The sequence below is a fragment of the Cataglyphis hispanica genome, chromosome 18, assembly GCF_021464435.1.
Source record: "Cataglyphis hispanica isolate Lineage 1 chromosome 18, ULB_Chis1_1.0, whole genome shotgun sequence".
In the NCBI taxonomy this organism is placed as follows: Eukaryota; Metazoa; Arthropoda; class Insecta; order Hymenoptera; family Formicidae; genus Cataglyphis; species Cataglyphis hispanica.
The window spans coordinates 4,250,570-4,272,915 of NC_065971.1; the positions used below are offsets into that span (position 1 = coordinate 4,250,570).

Sequence of the window (22,346 nt, forward strand, 5' to 3'; positions counted from 1 at the left end):
GACTCTAAAAAGATTTTACCGATTTCGATGAATGAGAGATTGCTTGCGTTCCTCGCAATCAACGTATTCCGACACCGCCGGATTTCACGCCGCGGTTAATTGATTCAATAAATGTTTCTCGACAATTCCTAATCACCGAAGCGATGCTAATGCGCGTGTACGCAATGTGTAGCATATTAGATATTAAATACAGAGTGTCCGCGAAATAAATGAGCGCTTCTTTGATCAATCTAAAGTCGATTTTTTTTTGTAGAGAAAGTATCCGCCGAGACATCAATCGTTTTATGTCATGAGTGATTGATAACTAATATCAGTACGCTTGTTTGCAGAAAATAAAGTCTTATTTTTTTATATACAACTTCAAGTGTGGACTTTCTTTTAGAGAAATTTCAATCTCTGAAACTTCAAATCATCAAGACATTTAATATTAAAAATTGGTGAAAGAATATTTTATTTTGGCCGTATTTATTTTTTTGAAAACATTCTATAAAACGGATGTGACGGAATTAAATATTTTCCATCGACAAAATCCATTTCAAAGCAGGACTCTTAATTGTCAATGAAATTTAAAGATAAGATAGCGCAACATGTGTGGGAGAAAGATATTTTTTTCTCACTCTCTCTCCTATCTTTTCACGTATCATATATCGTGAAAAATTCTATAAAAATTTGTCCTTGTTTATATTAATGTTCAAGCTCAAAAGCACTCTCTCTCTCTCTCTCTATTACAAAAATCCTATCAATTCTGCGCGATACTTGCATCTTCGCTGAGACAATTGTACCTCTACACATGTCGCATTAACGCAGCATATATTTTTCAGCTCTATGCTACTTGCAATGAAATAACGACTATTAATCCGCGACAATCTAGATAGGCAGGATGTCGGTAGGATTAGATTACACGTTGTGCACGCAATCGCGCACAATTTACTATCGTCGTATACGTTAAGCGCGGTAAATTGCTTAGCGCGATTTATTACAATTATCGGTGTTCATATTACAGACTCGCGAAATCCGCTTCTGTGAAATTCCGAAGGCACGAAAGCGATTCGTCGCTCGGTGAAAGCGAATTGTGTTTCTCGGTTGTTATATAAATACATCAGAAATCGATAGGTGATATCGATTTATAACGTAGAGAAATAACAGAAATATATACTATATGGGTATATGTCAATATGAATATAACACGTGGCGACTGACAGAAATTTTCATTCAACTTTCGCTACGCGTTTCTTTCGTATAATGATGACAATTAATTTTCACCCCAATAACTAAATAAAAATTTCGTTTCTAATGCTGATTTATGTATTAACAATAGTTATTCAATTGATATCGATTATTAATTTCCGCGAATGAGAGATAATAGCTTTGTTATTTTCTTAAATATAATACACAATTAATATCTAATAAAATTGAAATCTAGATTAAAAAATTTACTTTTTGCTTTCGGTTCTTATTATCGATGAAAATTGAAAAACTTGAAAATATGTATAAAACATGGCATAAAGTAGATATGTAATGGTCCGTCGGAAGCATCCGGTGCGATTCCATCGGCCAAAAATCACATAAAAAGAACAAAAATGTCATACAGAATTTAACAGTCTTCCTCTCTGCTCTCTTTAAATTGAATCTGTTCAATGGAACATATACCTGTTCTTTATTCATCAATTCCTACAAAAGATTGTCACTATAATTAGCAACAATTCGATAAACAGATTTGAGGAAAATTTTTGTAGTTTGTCTTCAAATTTCAATTACCCATACAAATTCTGCAGAAGATTAAAAAATTCTTCTTATTCACAATCATATATTTATAATTTTATATTTATAAATTTCATTAATTATTAGAAACTTTTAATAAACTCTTATAATTCTAATTCTTCTTATAATTTTTATTGATAGTATTTTTTTTTTTTCTGGATAAAAGTGAAACTACAATGTGATTTTAATTTCATACATAGAATAATTAAAATTCCAGTATATCTAAGAGGTATATTTCGCAAGGAAATCAATCAAAAGAGAGATAATTGAAATAATTAAGAAAGAGTACCATGTAATTAATTTGCTTTTCACGTGTGAAAGTCTTCAACTCGCAGAATTTAATATTTATGACAGAAGAGTAATACCGAGTGAGATATCAAGACATTGACTGTTAGTTGACGACGATATTGCCGCAATTATATTTAAATCGATTCTCCAATCGGACTATAGATAATGACATATAATAGCTGCGATAATTTTTTAATATAATTGTTACGAATCAGCAGTCTTCCGCGATATTATCGAGTCATTACATTTATTACAGCCATGAGTCCGTATTCTTTGACAATTTGGCTTATATTCGATTAGTAATTTCCGATTCGCTGGAGATATTTCCGCTTATTTGAATTAATCTGACAATTGATTTTCAAATCCTTAAAAATCAATACATATCACAGCGACTGTAAAACATTTCTCTATTGTATATATGAGAAAAAAAAGAATAAATATGTGTTTATTTTTGAAATTTTGACAAGCTTGCCGTGTTTATTCTGTAATGTTTGAAATAAAAAACACTGAGGAAATATCTCTTCTTTCTCTCGACGGTTTTTTTTTTTATATCGTATTATATTTTATACTTTTAACGTTCAAATAATAGATAAAGTGGAGAAAGACGTAAATAATAATAATAATAGAGGAAGTAACTGACAAACGCAAATTATAGAGACGTTGCGCATAATGCATAATATATAATACTAGTTCTCCTAGAAGACAAGTCCTCAGTTTCTCGTATGGAGTACATCGCGCTATCGGACGTATTTTTGTCTCGAAAGTCGTTTATCCTGTATGTAGATGTTAGCGGATGCATTAGCTTTTCGTTCGATAATCCGTATCCAAGCCCGCTCGCGGCGGAGGCCGAAATCCGTACTCCGGGTGGGACGAAATCACGGTGGGCCCTCGTTAGTCGCCCTTCGCGTCGTGGAGGGTCACAGTCCCACGTCATTCGAGCGAGAGAACGTGTGCGATACGAGGCAGCGCAGGAGGCGAGAGAAAGAGAGACGAGGGCGAGAGAGGGAGAGTTACTCCAGGGGTAGAGAGTAGAGAGACGAGAAAGAGCCAGGACGATGAGGAAGGAAGGAAGGACGGTCGTACCGCTGCGCTGCGGGACGTTAAATACGTCTCGTAAAAATTCCATCCCGTAGCGGCGTCATTTTGCCGTACTCGCTACGTTAGGCATCATAGGCGGGGTTGAATCTGGCTCGGCCTCTGGGTCCGCCAAAGGGGCACGTCTCTGCAACGGAGGTGGTACCCGGTACCGTGGCAGCGGCTTCGAAATGTGCGGCTGAGTTCGAACGTTTCCACCGCCCTTCTACGCGTGCGCTGAACCGGTCGTGAGGAAAGCGCCTGCCCAACGCCGGCGCCGGGGGATCCCCGCCGTACCATTTCGCGTCACCGGCTTCGACTGGCCTGAGAGAGGAGGCACCCCGGCTGCCTCCTTAGCTCCAAAACTCGTTAGAAACGACGACGTATTGACGTTTCGCGCGCGTATCTCGCTCGCAGTGGGATCTAACATCAGAACGCGTCGCGCTGTGTGCTGGTGTTCATAGTGATGATAGTAAATGGGACGAGAACTGACATCCGGTCAAGCTTCTATTCTCCATCCTGGGAACAGGTTGTCGTAGAAATTCGAGGACGAAATTGCTTCGAAGCTCATTCGCGCGATGAAGTTCTTGTATAATATCCTGGTGTTTAGTTCAGAAAGAACGGTGATAGTGTGCTAGAATGAAGAAGAAAGACGCGAGCCGATATCTGACGGAATGACATTCGATGTAAATTACTGATCTCAAGGAAAATGATTCGGCGGAAGGATATGAGACGGATCCTCCGATGCTGACGATGAGACTCGTGTATTGGGTTAAGCGCGATGATGGAGAATACGAGTGCAACATTGACGGATTGTCGATAGTGTTGACAGGTTTTGTGCTCTCTTGTCAAAATCCTCAAAGATCCGGACATGTTGGAGCAGTGAATGAGATTCGATACGATTGTGCGGCAATCTCGTGAACAGTTTTCGAAGACAAAAGTGTACGTTGAAAGAATGCATGGTGTTTGAAGAGTTAAACCTGTCGCGACCTCGACTGACTGCCAAAAGTCAGACAGGCGAGTGTCTCGGGCAATTTTGTTTTTTAAATTAGCTTCTTTCACCATCCGCGCGGCATGTGTACCACGGAAATGACGGAATCGTACACGATGTCGCCGTCGACGACGGTATCTTCCAACGCCGCAACGCCTGGCTGCATAAACGGCTCGCCGGCGCACCGACGGACATCGTGCAAAAGCTCGCCAAGTCGAGGAGACGTCCAAGATGACGAGGATGAGATCTCCGTAGGCTGTCCTAGCCCGCTGCCACTAGTGGTCGTAACGCCAAACACGGAAGACGAGTTGGCCTCCTCCAGGGAGGACTACGCCGACCGGCTGAGTCCCAGAAGAACCTACGCGCGAAATTCGATGACGGAGGATGAAGAGAGAGATTACTCCCGTAACGGAGAATACAGGATGTCAAATGGACGAACCGGTAGCAGAACTCGCGAGAGCGGCGATTCGGCGATTACAACGCTCAGAGACGACGAGGAAGATGATGAGGAAGAAGAGGTAGACAGCAGGAATGGTGCGACAACCGCCGGCACGACTGACGATTATTTCAAGCCGTTGAAACGTCTGAAAATGGTGCAGGTGCAACACTCGGACGAGGAGGACGAGAGAGAACGGGAGTCCAACGATCGCGGGGTCAAATCCTTCAGTATCCTCGACATCTTGTCGCATCGGCCAAAAGCGAAGATTGTCCGTCCCTGGGACACGGTGGATTCCGGCCTCAGTCAGCACCGTCATCACCTTCAACAGCATCAACATCACCAACACCATCTGCACCATCATCATCATCATCATCATCACAGTAGTCATCCGAGTCACGCGGCCGGACCTCGGGACCTCTCGCTGATGGGTATGTCACTCGCATCCATGTCCGGATCCATTAGCGAGCCGCCCCTCAGCAGCTCCTCGTCGTCCGGAAGGAGCTCCGTGTCGGATTCCGGTAGCCCGGACCCGCTCGCCCATCATCACCATCATCACGCCGCGCTTCATCACGCGGCCATTCATTCCAGTCTGCATCACCCGGCGCTCCAGCAGCCGCAACAGCAGCAGCAGCATCAGCAATTCAAGAGAAAAACGTCGCAACAGCACGGCTCCAACCAAAATGGCAAGCGAACTACAGGACAGGGCAGTCCCTTGGATGCTCTCTTCCAGATGACTAGCAAGACCTTCGATGCGGGCGAGCATAGTCAAGGTAAGCACTTCAAAATTTTTCAATACTCTCGGATTTACTACGCACCTGGTGATTGAATTTACGCGTGTTTTGGAAATACAATTATTTTCTCGCTTATCATAGAGAAAATTTTGGAAGAAGATATTACATAAGTTGACGTTATCAACGCGCGCATCTGATTATTAATGATTGTTGAGATGTAGATATCTTAATATCTCATCAAAAAAAGAAGAACGGGGGCGGGAGGGAGGATCTTATTTATATAAACGAAACTCTCAATGAAAGTTCCGATATGATTTATACAATACATTTTGTTCAATTATTAATACTTTTTGTAAAATCAGCTTGTTTAATCAATCTAAATAAATTGCATAATTTTATTACATTATATGAGATAATAATTCCATTACAATATAAAAATTCTTAAAAAGGAATGTTTCAGAGCTTTAATTTTATATGTTTTTAGCATAACTGATTGGTCAATTATTTATCGTTATTAATGCAAAATTCTTTAAAGTTAAATAAGTATCATATTAAAATCAAAATAAATAACTCACATAAAAATAAATGTTTTGAATAAGAAATCACTTGAATCAATGATATTTATTTATTTTATTCATTAATTTCATTCCCAAATAAATTTCGCATATTAAAATATGTATAATTTTTAATACATTACATATATGTATATTTTGATATATTATATATTTTACATATATATATATAATGATATAAATGTTTTACTTTGAATATTATACGTGAAGCTTACACGATTTCAGTGAAGCGACGGCAAGTTTATCTACTAAAAGCAATGAACAGTTTTAAGAAATGTGAATAATCTTATTTTTTATAATTGTGTTTTTATTTGATATTTTAATTGCGACGTGTGACTTTTATACGTTTACGATGATTACTGAAATTCCAATCCCTTGCATAAGGAATTAATATTAGCTGCAATATAATCAGCATTATATTAAGAAAAGAAATGCACATGTCATATCACTTTGAATATTCGACTATGCAATTTTAGATTGCTTAAAATTCCATCGTTACATAACGCCTGCATTTTAACGAGATACGAATACGTGCGCGAAAACGTGGTCGCTCGTAGAATCTATCGTTTGTAATTGGCAAGCTTAAATATCGGCGATGAATACGGGCTTTAATTTTGATTGATGCTCCGCTCGAGAGTCAGGAAGCGCTGCCCGCGCTCAATCCTTTCAAAAGCGGCGCTTTACTTTACTCTTTTACAGCCCCCTACACGGCCCGACATACGGAACGTTTCGAATTTCGTGGCGCATTAGGTGTGGCAGGTGCCAAAAATACGAGTCAGCAAAACGTTAATCCGAGTTTGCTCGAATCCTTAAATTCCTGCAACTCTTTCAGGTCTGCAAATATGCAGCATCGTAAGAGTGACGGATTAATCGCGCGAATCATACTCGACGCAATACTAATCTTTCAACATTGAGCTGTAATCAATGAATATTAATAAAATTTTACATGTAGGCAACAAAAAAAAAAAAAAAAGAAAAACATGACGTTCGATATTAAATGTAATTTAATGTAATTAAATGTAAATGATAGGTGATGGCTATAATTTTGTACATGTGTATTATATATCGTCATATATGTATGTAAATTATATTTTTAATTGGCAATACATTACTATCGATATTACATTCAACATTATATTTGACGTGATTCTAGATTGAAATAATTCACGAACAATTCATTGCAACTTTAAGGAGCTTTCAAATAATTAATAATTTCAATTAATTCCTAAATTTTAATCTTCGAAAATTGCGTTTAAACTACGATTATTTAACTGCATAAATTACGCTTGTTTATGTAACAGTAAGACATGCCATAATTAATTATCGTTAATGGATAATGCGTTGATTTAGCGTGCAGATTACAATATTACTCGCGGGTGAAAAAAACGCATTATTGGTCTGTATACATTCCAATAATAGTGACAAGCATACAGATATATATATATATATATACAGAGATATTTCTCTTCCACTGTTTTCTTCATGAGTTTTCGCATGACGGAAATGTCGGGCAATAAATGTCAGTCGAGATCACGGTTAAAGACTCGAGAATCCACGCGTTATGACGATCTTTAACTTTCTATTGATTCCTCGCTCGTGGATCACGCATCTGCGATGTCCCGAAGCGACATGTGAAAGATTATTACGGGGAACAGCCGTCGTCTCTTCCGCTCTGTTCGAGAATCCTACGACGCGTGACACACCTTCACAACGTCGGTAATAATAACAGTTTATAAGCGCGATGTGACCGGAACTATTTTGTAATTGTATTCGTGATATTTTTTTGTAGTGCGTTCTCTGGACAAATAATGTTGCTGAGATGTTGCTTCATTGAATAATTTGCAATGTAAAATATATTAACAGTTACTTTTTCATTTCTTAGCATACAATTCATTTATGAATTAATCAATCAATTGCCGATCGCTACTTCCAGCATTTGATATTTAAATGATATAGGAAACCTAGAAAGTCGCACAACATGGACTATCTTTTATATTAAATTTTTTGTTGCCATAGCCGCCAGTTATCCGCATCGACAGTTCATTTATGTATACACTATTTTTTTTTTTTTTTTTTATTTTGATTGATATTTTTTAATGCTCTCTTATAAGAGAGCTATATTAAAATTATAAGTGCAGGGAAAACAATGTCTGCTGGTAGATAAGAATTATTTAAAAGGAATCGTTGTCTAGTCTAAAAAAAATATAGAAATAAAGTTTTTTCAGAATGATAAAAATTTATGATTAATATTGTTTCAACGATATAAAAGAGATGTAAAGTGTCATAACAAAAAAATATCTGTTTAGCTATTACAAAAGAAGTAAAAACGATTTTAGAAGTAGCAACTATTTATTCATGCTGCTACTAAAAAAATCATTTAAAAAACAAGACTCATCAGAGACATAATAACAAGATTCTAAAGAATTAAATTATATAAATGTGATATGTTACTAGATATTAGCCTTAATTCTAATAATATGAAAGTCATAAACTAGCAATTATATATATATCATCCGCATTGTTATCAAACAATCATTCGAAAAACAAGCAGCAACAAGACTTATTAGAGGCTACAGCATCGAGATCATGACAATCACATTCAACGAATGATTGTCTATTTCTTGTCTATTAGAAACGATTTCATTTTTAATTCTCACGGTATGAAAATCACGCCAGGTAGCAAATATTCGCGTCGCTACCAAAAAATCGCTCAAAAAGCGAGCCGCAAGGTACGGCCAGCGGGCCGAGCGTGTCGAGATTGCAACGATCGAATCCCGTAAATCGATGCGCTCCTACCGCGATTCTCATTCGGGCATCGGCAGGCATCATCGGATCAAGTTACGGTGTCGGGTGGAGAGAGATAAGGGGAACAGGAGAGGGGAGAAATAAGAATGCCGCGTAAGTATAGAGAGCATAATAATCAGAAGTAAATTGCGAATACGTGAGGCTACCGTATTGTAGGGAACCCGAGGGAATCCGCGACTATACGAGGGCCCCTCCGTCGTTCCCGCCGCGAGGCCCCTCCCTTAGCGATCGGCAGCATTCATCGTTCCTTCCGTAGGGCATCTCCGTAGGACTGCTGCCCCTCCCTCCCACCCTTCCTTCCTTCCTTCCTTCCCAATACGCGCGTGTCTCTGTGTGTAAGAAATATATATGAACGCGAGCGTCTGACCTGCCGGTAATCTAATTTGAATCTCGCGAGGCCCCGGTCAGGTAATGGAACACGTATCGAATAATATTACGAGCGATTCGATTCGATATCATTTGTAATTCCGGGAGACCGCAACGCGGGTCCACGGGGGCCAGCCATCCGGGCCCGACGCGTCCTGCGAACAGTTCATTTTATCGCGCAACATGGAATAGCGGCGAATATATAGCGAGACGGGCAAGAAGAGAATATATCGGGAAACTTTGGGACTTTGTCCGAGCATGCTCGGAGTATAGAGATTAAATCCTGCAGCCTAGTGGTGCGCGCATAAAAAAAAAGTAAAAAAAAAGCAAAAATGACGTACGCAAAGGTAACTTTAAAAACAAACGTTTTTAGCTTAGATCTTTTTCGAAAAAAATAAAATATTTTATATATAAAAGAATTTCTCTCTCTTTCATTTATAGATTTTCAAAATAAATTAGCATTTTTAAAAATTTTTAAAATGTCTCATTACATTTTTAAAGAAAATTAATTAAAATTAATATAAATTAATAAGAAATTTTTTTTTTTTTATCAAACTTATGTCTAAAATTGTTGGATTACGTTATGATAATGATTACGCGGAAAAAGAGTAAATTTCTAAAGTAAACGGAGCATTATCTTTTTGTCACACTTATTTGCGTGTAGCTTTCGCAGCCGCCGACAGTTAATTAGCCAATCAGTTATATCGAAATGTAGCAATCAGCGTCGCGAGTTAATTTCTAAGAATCTCGGCGATTTTACACGCTTTTCTTGTTTCGTGTATTAACGGTCAGTTACAACGCTTTCCAGACGAGACGTTCCATGAAAAAACATAATTAGGACATGATTCTATCAGCGTATACTCTGCCATTAGAAAATAATCAACATCCTCTTGTTAGTAACCCAAAGTTAATATAAATCGAACAAAGCAAATAAGGTATTACATTTTTTTCCATTAATTCATCTCCAATTTTCTAATCTACTTTTATTATCGACAAATATAATGACGTAGCAATAGTAAAAAAAACTTTACAGTCATAGAAATAAATTTGTCGGACCAAGCTGTTTCTCCATTTTTCGCTCAAAATTCTTTGAGAAAATAAATCGTCAGGTTGTTCGGAAACAAAAAAAAAGCAAAACAAAAACAGATTTATTTTTCTGTTTTCATAAATTGCTGGTTTCTTAGACCCGTCGTCTCCGTCGTGAGCCTCGGCAGTAAACATGCCTGTTTATTATACCGGCTATACACACCGATGATGGGGCACTGGGGCGCTTTTGTAAATTGTGCAACTTTCGAATATAGTATTGACGATCTACTTCCTCTCTTTCTCTCTCTCTCTCGAAGAAGAAGAAGAAGAAGACGACGATGATGATGATGATGATGAAAGAGAGAAGGAGGAAACGCGGAGAGAAAAGCGAGTTCTCCGACGATGCAGGCGGTCTCCCTTTTGTTGAAATTTTTCACATATTGCTCGCGCCGTCGGAAGTCGCGGGCCACGTTTTCTATATCACGCTATATGCAAATGAGACATATGCTCTCGCCGAGCCACGTAATAAATTACACATATATAGGTAGGCCTAAAATTACGTATCCCCGGCCCTGTGCACCACACGCATGCACGACGCACAACGCACTCGCCCGCTCGCGGCACGTAACACATGTCATGGGCGCGTACGCGTACGCATACACGAGATCCGTGTCTGCTCTCGTCTTACGGCAGAATACCGTGCTTTTTACACAGACGGTCCAAGCGCGCGCGCGCGATGGCAAACTGCCCTTTCGTCGCAGCCGTTTTAAAGAGCAGACTCGCCTAGTCGATCGTCCTAGTTTCCCCCGAAATTATTACGATATGTCGCCATCAAAAGAACGAAGAAACTTGAGTGCTTGCGATAATTGTAATTTTTTTTTAATTTACATTGGATAGAAAATGATATAAAACATCTGTAGGATTTTTTTTATTAAAAAAAAAAAAAAAAATCAAAGAGGAAAATCATTTTCTATATAAATCTGTTTAATTTTAATAATTAAATAATTTCATATTTACAAGTAGAACGTATTTTTCCTAAAACACATAAAATATATAAAATGGTAACAAAGGATTTTCGACGGAAAGCTTCCGAATTGGACGCCGAGTATTTCCGTTCCGACATGTTTGCCAAAGTGCGAGTTGACGGTCAAAATAAACGTGACCCTTCGAAAGATTGGATTTTCTAGCGATAATTGGAAGAAGTGTCTCCCGCGCACACGTGTACAAACACTAATCGATCTCTCTCGGTCGCCGGTAACATTTTCTTTAATCCAATCACTTGAGCGCCGACAAGAAAAATCTAGGCAAAGATCTAGACAAAGGTGCTGGCGACATTTTTTTTCGATGCGATCTCTTAAAGACTCATAAAAGTCTTCGTTTCTGGTAACTCAAGATCACTTTGTCGCAAAAGCCAGGACTCGCCACAGTTCTCGGAATAATAAGATAGTCAATTCAGAGAAAAAGAGAACTGGATTTCACGATAATCATCGTGGAAAATTAAAGGTTCACGTATATAATACAAGCATCGTGGAGTATAAGGACATGTCTTTATGCATATTGACAGGCTTAAAATAGCGAAAAATACTCTGAAAAACTTATAATCATCCATATTTAAGTAGGTTCGATAGAATTGCTTTATGATGCATTTCCGCCAATTTCGAGAAAAATAAACATTCCGTTGTGCCGACAGAAGCAAACATAAATCGAAGTATTTATAGAGAGTAGAAATAATTAGACATCATAATAATTGGAAATTTTCATATTTTTTAACATAATCAGAAGCGTACAAATTGACTAATATTAATTAAAATTAAATCATTCAATACACGTAGATTATTAATAAAATAAAACCAAATAATAAAAACAGATTGTAATGTATAAATCAGCATATTTTTCCCACCGTTTAATTTATTCGATACAATATATTTTTTCATTTTCATATAAATAGTAAATTATCTGAGAAACTGAAGAACGATAGTGAATAATTTTTCAACGCAAATCGATGATGTCGCTTTATCAAAATTAAACCTTTAGCTATCCAGACATGAGATTAAACGATATCGCCAACTTATCCCATTGATACACTATAAATTTTTCACGTAATATCAAGTATGATGGTACTTCTCGATAATATTTGATACGCGAAATCGAATAGAAATGCCGATCGATATCTGCGTGATGATAAATGCACCCTGGCATACGACTTGGCCAATGTACTTGTCCATTAATCTGGTCGCGTAATCGCGCACTAATCCCCCTCCTTCCCCCTCGTATGCCATCATCAGTCGTCGCGACAACTTTCTGGCATGTCCTAATACTTCTCAACTTCGAACGTTGAGAGGCTATACGTTTAATAATATCATCCGAAAAAAATAAGCATACATCTGAAATACGGCATATCGCACGCTACAGTCTTTGCACGCGCTAATGTAAGAAAAGGTCATTTTCCTCATTTAATTGCGACACATTCGAAACGCATAATGCTCGTAACGACCATCGTCAATATTAGTATAATTCGTAGAAGTGTGTGTGTGCTTTTGAAAAGCGGTTAACGCAATGCATAGAGCTCGTGTTAAGCGTAAAGCGATTTTACGCCACGGCAGATTGTGCTAATTTTGTTGAACGCTAATTTTTCCGCTTAAAGGCATTTGGTGCGAATGTTTAAATAAAATAATTCTAGCGTTAAAAACATTTGCATAAAAAGTTTTGATCGGACGTTACATTTTCTAATGCTGCGAATGTTATATATATTGCTGCTAGAAATCATTTTCAATACAATGTTTAAAATGATTAGAATTTAATCTTTTTTCCTCAAAATATATATAACACTCTTTTATAATGATAAAATATTTAAATGTTTTAAATAGAATGACACACTTGCTATTTTTTCATTACTAATAAAACTTATTGAAATTAGATTGCTCATTCTTTATTTTATATAATAATATCATAAGTGGAATAATATTATAAATGCTAGAAGAAATTAATTTTCTCAAATTTGAGTTTTTACAGTCTAATAAATAAGCAATAATGATATACTCTCAGATCCCTATTTAAATTCATTTCTTTTATAATAAAAAATGATAAAATTTTCATGCGGAAAAAATATAATAAAATTAGAAGATTGAATTTCTTATAAAAAAAAGCATGAGAAAAGAAATAAAATGTGCACATTTCGCTTTTTCGAACGAGAAGTACATCGTTGCCTCGTTTTCGTATGATAGTTACAAGGACGAACGTGACTTGGACAAGGACAATGGTTTTTAACGCGTTTCGCGCTTCGTGTCTCGTCCAAGAGGGTTTTTAACTACCCGTCCGAGTTTACTGCACAACTTAGGTAGGTGCTTACTGCGAGGAATATCTATATACGTCATAAAAGCTACAAAGTCGGCCGTGCGCCGACTACTATACGCGGCGGCGTCCATAAACAGCTCTCGCCGGTCGGTGCCGCTCGTTCTTGCTCGTTGTTAATATTGTACGTATACCGAGAAAGATATCGCGAGAAAAATTGAACCGAATAATCGTACCGAAAATACGTATGAGTCGGCGAACGTTGGTAATTTGTCGCGAAAAATCAAGTGTAAAAAATATCCAAGTTATATCATTTATTCCTCATTTGAGATATTGTGAACCATAGACTTTTATTTTTCGTAACGAATTTAACGATCTCTGCAATTTATTTTTTTTATAATGAATTTTGAATTTTTGTAATTTTTAAGTAGTCTATCAAAAATTTAACTATGTCGTCGTAAATAGTATTTTGTACATAGTATTTTGAAAAATTTAAATAATTTTAATGACTTTTGAGTTTGATGTTCCTACAAGCGCATCAATGCTCTTTAAATTTTTTTCTAGTTTCCTATATTTTTTGACGTAAAAAAATTAATCGAATAAACGAGTAAAATGTTTATAAAATAAGATTTTCGCACGGGAAGGTCGATATCTTTGGTAATATTGACCTGCTTCCGGCCGAAGAACTCTCGCTTTTTCTCCGACAAAACACGTACATTAATCACATTTGAGTACCGCGACACGAGTCGCAGTGGCACTCGAGTTTCCAACTCTCGAGAAAACGAGACGACGATGGCCAGAGGGGGTGGTTCCTCCAGCTCGAGTTGTTGTGACAGTTTGCCGAACAAACAAAATATCAGCGTCCTCTCCACCTACCGGCTAGTTGACTCCGGATGCCGCCAGATTTTTTTTTACCGATTGTGAAGCGAACACCCCGCTGCGTTAAGTGACCATTCGGTTTTGAAATAAGTGTGCAGCTCTTTCGAGACACTCGAGACATGGTGGAGTAAAAGCGGCCGAGCTGACTTTTCGATCCTGTTTCTTTTACTTTCAGACCGAACGAAGAGAGTCCAATTACATCGCGCTCAAAACTGTGACTATGTGCGTTCCAGAATTGCGTACGTGAAATGTATTTTATCCCTTCGCGTGTTATAATATTTTCATAATGTTTATACAAATCTATGCATTCTTATCACAACTGTGTATAAACATTGTTTACAAGGATTATTTTCCATCTCTTTTAGATAAATCAAATCTCGCGATGTAAGAAAGCCACTGACATTTTTTTTTGCTCGTCAACTACTTATATTTATATAAAAAATTGTATTTAAAGAAAGAAGCTTAACTATTTATTCGAGGATTAACTGGTTATAATTATTCTATACAAGCAGCACTTTCAAGTAATTCTGCAATAGCTGTAACTAGCCATCAAGTTTCCATTTTCTGAATCTTAACGAGATCTAGAGATATCGAATTGTGAATTTATTTATTTAATGATTTAATTATAGAATTTAAAAAATAACAAGAGATAGAGAGAGAGGGGAAAGCTAAGTCAATTCTAATAACTTAACACGAAAAAAATATATATATATATATATATATATATATATGTATGTATAATTTATAAGATCTCTCTATTCGTAAAAATGTATATATACTCTATTAAAAAAAAAAAAAAAATCACAGAAAATATAGAGACGAGTTAACGGGAAAACGTCGACTAGCGCGTTCAAATCGCTTTCCTTTCGATATAAATTACCATTTCATTCCAGTTCGAAGCATTCTGCGCAATACCTCGTGAATTCAATCGAAGCGTCGGTTTCAATTGGGTTTCGTCCCCTCCCCCTCTTCACGCGTAACTCGCGGGAAAATTAGCCGGGTAGATGCGAACGAACTCGGCTCGGGATCTCGCAGTTACTATCGCGGGGAAATAATTCTCAATTAGCTGCTGGAGATCGCGGTCCGCTAAGTCGTATTTATGTCCGCCGATGGCGTCGACGTCGCTGCCTTTGGATTTATATTGGACCGAGCGCCGGAGATTTATGCGACCGATCCGTCTCAGTTTGTCCGTGGATCTCCGCGCCCCCCTCCCCCCCCATCTCTTTGTCCATGGCACAACCCTCCTCCCTAACTTTCCACCCTTCCGCTATAAGCGTCGTGCGCCTTTTGCCCCTCCTTGCTTTTGTATTTACGATATGCAGATTGAAAATTTTTACAAACTTTATCTATGAATTCTATACAAACATTCGAGTTTTGATTTAAAAAAAATAATTTGACACGATAGTTATTGACATGAACAATCGCACGCATATAATTTTGATATATAAATAACATTAATATATTTTCCGTTTTATATATCTAACATTATTAATTTGTTATAAAATTGTTATTAAAAATTATCGATAGTTGATTTATTTCATAATAAACGGCTGTTCTTTGATGAGACATGAGCGAGATCACTCCCTTGTGGAACGTTAGAAGGATTTCTCACTGGGGCCAAATCATGGCTGACCCTCGAGACCAAATAGAAATAAATTCGAGGCAGATTACACGCTCGAGGAACGCGGTAGTACGCGTCAGGGGAACAAGCACGTGCGCCTACGCGTAAATCTCCCTGATCTTTATTGACACATTTGTTGCTAATGTTTCCTTTTCGAGACTTCGCCAGTGCGAATGAGATGATAATATATCTTAATTAAATCTAAAATAATCCAAATCCCTATCTCTAATTTTTATATATTCGCGTGTCTCCAAGATATTTTTGCGATAAAATAAAAAAGATCTTGTAATAGTTTTTATATATAAAATTTGTTATGTGGAATCTCGTGGAATTATATACTATTTCATCAGCTGATCATGCAAACAGTTATATAGAATATCCAAAGATTCTTTCCGATCATTCCGAAAATGACATAGTTTTATGAGATGCATAAAAGATATTAAAATTTTTTTACAATTAAAAAAAGAATCAATTCGGTTTTATGCATTTTTAGAGTTTTAGGAGAATAGTGTTTTGAATTTTTTATCTCGAACAAATGTGCGTCCTACGCGACGTCGTTCATTTGAGAATCGACGAGCGAATTCATTGGCGGATGTAATACCGCTCACGCCACCCGGTCGCATTGCCGAAAAGCCGCAAATCGCTGCATAAAACATCGTTTAACACCCAATCCGCAGCCACAGGAAATTCGCACGCTCCACAGAATTGCATATATAAGCGCGGCTCTCTCCTCTCGAGTTCCTCCTCACGCGCGGCGTAGAAGAAAGGACGCGTTCGTCTTTCTCCCTCTCGTCGGGGCACCAATACAATAGCTTTTACGGCTAACCCCGTCTGAGCCAACCGCCGTTGAAATTGATTTTCGCGTGTCACGTATTTTTCGGCAGTCCCGTCTGATTGTGAGAGATGCCCGCGGGAGCGGCGTCCTTTTTGTCGGATCTCGCCGACTGGACACACCGACGCACCGACACACAATCGGCGAGAATCCGACACGAAGATGCAACGGGTGAGAAAAGTGGTGCGAGGAAAGAGGCGCGAGAAAGAAGGTGAGAAAAAGAGGGCTGTATGCGAATAAAAAAACTGCGTGCGGAAAGAAAAAGAAAGACGGACAGAAAGAGTCATCTGTTATTATACTTTGTCATTTGATCTCGGTCGATCGCGAATATCAATTTGTGTACGACACGCAATGTGTCATTGTATGATGATGTTTTTAAATCCCCTTATTTATTTGGCGAAATGATCTTTTCCAAGTTGTTCGCTGTTTCAGCTATCTATAATTTATATAATGTATCAAAATTATTTTCGTAATTATTATACATTAATTATTAACTATCTTTTTCGTTATCAAGCACACTCTTTGCCTCCAATCCTCATATCCTCGTATGCACAGTGTTTTAAAAGTCTTTACGTATGGTTTCATTGAAATTCAAGTAAATCACAACAGAATATGTATGATGTCATACTTACTCAGTTGTCAACGTTGTATAAATTATAGGTAGCTGAAGTTACAAACAACTTAACTTGGAGAAGATCATTTCGCGGAATAAATAATGGAATTTAAAAATGTCATCACATACAATGACTCAAAAATGTCAGGATCATACTTTTAGGCCATAGAAATTTTCTATGGAAGAAACGAGTGCAATATAATTATATATGTAATCAATTCAATAATTTTTTAAATATCCTTACATATAAAAAATGCTTCAAAGTTAATAACTGACTTTTATATAAATCTATATGTCATATCTACATTGTCACACACAAGGAATGAAAATTAAATATCACAATTAAATAAAAACTAAAAAAATTAATTGCTATATATAAAACAATTGAGAATTAATTGTATATAAAAATTTAATTATTTTATTTTTCTTGTATCTATTCAAGAATAAAAATTTGTTCAAGAATGAGAGAGATATACTATTACAAAAATTTAGAAATAATATATCGAGAAATAATTGATGATAAGATGCAAGTTTTCGGAATTCTATTTTCACAATACATACTGCCTTTGGCTTATGAATTAAACAAATACTATCGATGCGTTATCTAGTGCGAATAGGCTTCATCATCAGGTGTAAAATTCGTCTCGAGTTTCTAACCGAAAGGCCAGAACAGGAAGTCGTCACAGATGACGGTAGGCGATATGAAACGTGCGGAAAGAAAAATCGGCCGTTTCTTCTGTATCCAAAGTGACCTTTGCGATTCAACTCGGACCTTTTGTTTCACTTAGCACCTTCCGTCCGCGCCCCAACTAATTAGCGACGTAATAAAGCTTCGCGCGGAGGCCCGATGCTATCGAGCGTAAAGATGGCTACCTCGAACTGATTTGCATATGAAAACGGGCGAAGCGCGACGCGAGATCGACCTCCTTATGTTCTGCGAAAAGTTTTCAAAACGTAGCGACGAATTAATTTCAGTCTTGAAGAGTTCTCAAAAAGATTTCATCTCGTTTATCGCATCTCTCGTTCCTAAAGGATAAAAGATCCCTTTTCTAACAATAATAGCTAATTTTTCTTCCCGAAAAAAAAAAATATTTCTAATATATAAAACTTCATAAATATATCGATTGTTTGTTTCGGAGAAGTAAATAAAAAAAATAAATCTTACACTAAATACGTATAATCATATTTATATAAAATTAAAATTTTATTTGCAACGTATTCTGATCAAATAAAAAAAAAAAAAAAAACACGACATGTATATTATTTTATGATACTACATTGTAAAAAGTGGCGAGAATTGGACAGACTAATTTACGTCAGCGATACCTTTGTCTGCTATTTATCTCACGCACACATACATACATAATAGAGACAAAAAATTTCTTTTCAAATAGCCCACAAATTTCTCCGAAGCACATCGCCATTCAAAGAGCTCGACAGCCGTTTATGAATGCGTGGCAATATCCCGTGTGTGCATCCATCGTTTCGCTCGCGTGTATCTTCTCGGTTAATAGGTGGGGATCTGCCCAGACCGAACGGAAGTCTCGAATCCGAAACAATGAGCCTCTCGCGAGCCGCGCGGTCTGACGCGAGCAGTAAAGCCTTTATGGCTCTATTTCGCGGCTCCGTTTCTCTTTTCGTTCGTATTGGTAACTCTTTTTCCTTTTTTTCTTTCTTTTTCTCTTCGCGTTTCTCATTCATCTCCTCATCTCTCCGTCCTGTCTTCGTGCCTCTTCCTCTGTCTTATCCTCTCGTGTCGCTTCTCTTATCCGCACGATATATGCGATAACATATTATTATACGCGACATCGCGATACAGAAATAATTCAAAGAATGGCAATTCGAAATCAACTTTTGCGCGATTATTCAACGTTAAAAAATTCCGAATCATAAGAATATCTTTTGTTTTAATTAAAAGCATTTATGTATTATTAAAATATTAATAAGACAACTTACTACACGTATCTAAATAATTCAACATTCAACAAAATTGCTCAATATAAAAAATTATATAAAACGAAAATAAAAAAATACTTATGAGGGCATAAAATTGTAATTATTAATAAGAGCAGCCAGATTCGCTCGGACATTGAATCATAATCTTGCTTTGAAAATTTGACATTTTTCCGAGCAGGAAGGATCTGCGCGGTAGCTTTTAAAGATTGGCTATATACGAAGCATTAGCAAGTACCGGAAAGGACTCTCGACAACATAACGCAGCACTGTGCAATCTGGCAATTTGTAATTGATAGATGTTAATTATGCCGGCGCATCCCCTGTGATTGTGAAAAGAAAAAAAAAACAAGAATCACTTAACGTCACTCGGCCTGCGCGTTGTCTCGACAGCTGATGTTCGTTCGTGAGAGGATCATCTCATTTGATATTATCCGCAAGCATTTTATAATGACTAATATTACGAGTGACCTTAAACCTCGCGCAACACATGTGCTGTTAACATTATTAGTTATATAGCTTAGCGCGAATTACACATAACATCATGCGAAAGCGTTTTACGAGCTATAAAAATTTATTTTGTGCTCCCGTGTGTGAATTTATAGTTCTGTACGTATCGATATATATTGCATTTCGCGGCGACAGCAATAATTGAAACTCGATTTTGAATCTGTGCATTAATAATGTTTATAATATTTGTTTCTATATCAATTTATCAAGTATAATTTTAGTTCTATTTATATCCAGTATCCAAAGCGATGAGATAATATTACTCGTTTCGTGAATGTTTTATTTTTGTTTTAATTACGAATGTACCGTTATTTATCAAGAAGAAAAATTAGATCATTATTTTTTAACTTGACGTATTAAGTAATCAATGGAAAATTTAATTTCGAATTTTTGAATCGCCCACGTAATTGAAAATTGTAATAAATAAGTGTGAGTTAAATTCCTCTCAAAATTAAATCGCGCTTCCTTTATTTAATTCACGGTAAAAAGCAACGGGAGATCCCGAGATTAACGCATTCGGTTCGTCTAGTGCGACTTGCGGCGAACTTGCCGACTTGTCTAATTAAAGAATGTGAAACGTGCGCTGTTCATGTTCACGAGACATTAATCTAGCGCAAACATGGACGGCCGCGTATCAAACAGGCCTATCATGTCCGATGTGCTAATGACTGTAAGATCGATTTATTCTTACGCTTTCTCGATTATTCGCTACTGTTTGTATTATATAAGATTGTGATGCACAAAAGCGTCATAGATCATGTAGCGTGCCGTTAAATAATGAAGATGTGGCTATAAGAATCCGTAATTATATATCAAAGCTATAAGGATAAGGTGCGGACAATATCTATACGCCAGCTCACAAACTGTATTAGAAGCACTATATTAATAATAAGACGAAAGAGTAGTTAAAGTTCATAGTTTGACAAGTCTCCAATGACAGAAGTATAATACAATACTATTAAATAAATATTTAAATGAGAAAAATAGTCAAATGTTCATATAATGAAATATATAAATAATCTCGTGAAATTATTTCAAGAATAGATAAAATTATTATTTTCTTTCTTTCTTTGGATATTAGGTGGCTAGATGATTTCTTCTTAATCGTGACATTTCGTTGTAAGTACACAGACGTAAAGACTAGTTATTTGCATCTGCGAATAAAGAAATATCATTTCTTCTTGTTGTTTAGTTAATTTTTTATGTAATTTTATTCTAAAAAGTAGACGTAATATTATTCACCTGTATAACATTATTATAACGATAAACTATAGAAACGAATACGCGTATGAGTTACGGGAAAAATTCACACTTTCTTACGGCTATAAGACTGCCTTTACATCTTACGAGACTATGTATCGCGCTTATGTTAACTAGTCCACTTACTATGGTGTGTCCAATTCAATCGAACGACCTCACTTCAAGTGAGACGAGTGAAATAAATATAAGATGATTGTACGTACGTATGTGTGTGCGTGCACATAACGTGTGTCCATAAAGTTATACGTATTATGCAACTGTGCAAGTGTCTCCTATATCATAGTCTAGTAAAATATGTACGATCGTCAAATTATATATCTTGGGAATAGAGGAAACGTAAAACTTTTTTTTGGATCTTCAAACAGAGAAAGAGAAAAGTTTGTGAAAAATTAAAGTTTTCTCAAAAATTCTCGCCGTCTAATCATATCGATACTTTCGCAATGTGTTCATCTTAAAAAGCAAATGCCTTTATTAAACAGACACAGACACAGGTAGTTTCTATTTTTCGCTCACCTATTTCTGTTTCTCGAAGAACTTGTGATATTTTTATTGCACATTGAACATAATGATTATATCATGTTTTATCTGTTTATTCTTACTTTTGGAGACAACGCGATGCTGAGATAAATAATTCGAAAGACATACACGTCTTATGCAACCGCAGTTACTTACACACACACACACACACACACACGTATGCTACCTTCGCTTACTCTAGCTTTGGTAGCTTCATCATCGCGCGGCTGACGATATAGCCGGCAAAAGAAACGATTTATGATGTTGCAGTTTAGTGTGACGCGTCTTAAGGAGCGACGTCGTACAAAATTCAATTCATAATTTGACATGATTTATGGGTTATATTTGTGGAAGTGCCGAGAAAGTGTCAAGTCCCTGCAATTAAAATGGCTTACATTTGAATATCTATTAAGCTAATATTCATATTATGTGGGATTTTAACTGGAAATTTATTTTACGATGTACATAGTTAAATGTCTTCATGTACGTTTAAGTTTCTCGTAAAGAAACATTGCATTAACTGGAAATCTAATTTGCAATTTATCGTGCTTTAAAAGATGAATTGATACTATTTTATAAGATAATAATAATGATAATATGATATATTCACATATATAAAGTAAAATAATTATTTAAGTAAATATCATATAACGAGTAGAAACATATTACATGTTGTTTTGAAGTGTGCAAAGCAAACTGACGTTGTTTAAAAATATAACGTACAATAAAACGTTAACAATATACAGGCACAAACAGGATATATTCTAAAGACGAGACTATATATGTAGATATAATATATGCATCAGTTCTGTAATGCG

General features: G+C 36.7%; 1 protein-coding gene across 1 annotated transcript in view; it reads left to right on the plus strand.

The window, feature by feature from the left end:
• The first annotated feature begins 3,438 nt into the window (after positions 1-3,438).
• Positions 3,439-22,346, plus strand: part of LOC126856269 (LIM domain-containing protein A-like) — a 47,531-nt gene continuing 28,623 nt past the window's right edge. Inside the window, exon 1 of the mRNA XM_050604648.1 lies at positions 3,439-5,323. Within this exon, the coding sequence (XP_050460605.1) occupies positions 4,198-5,323 (1,126 nt within the window). The 5' untranslated portion in view covers positions 3,439-4,197. The remainder of the gene's footprint in view (positions 5,324-22,346) is intronic.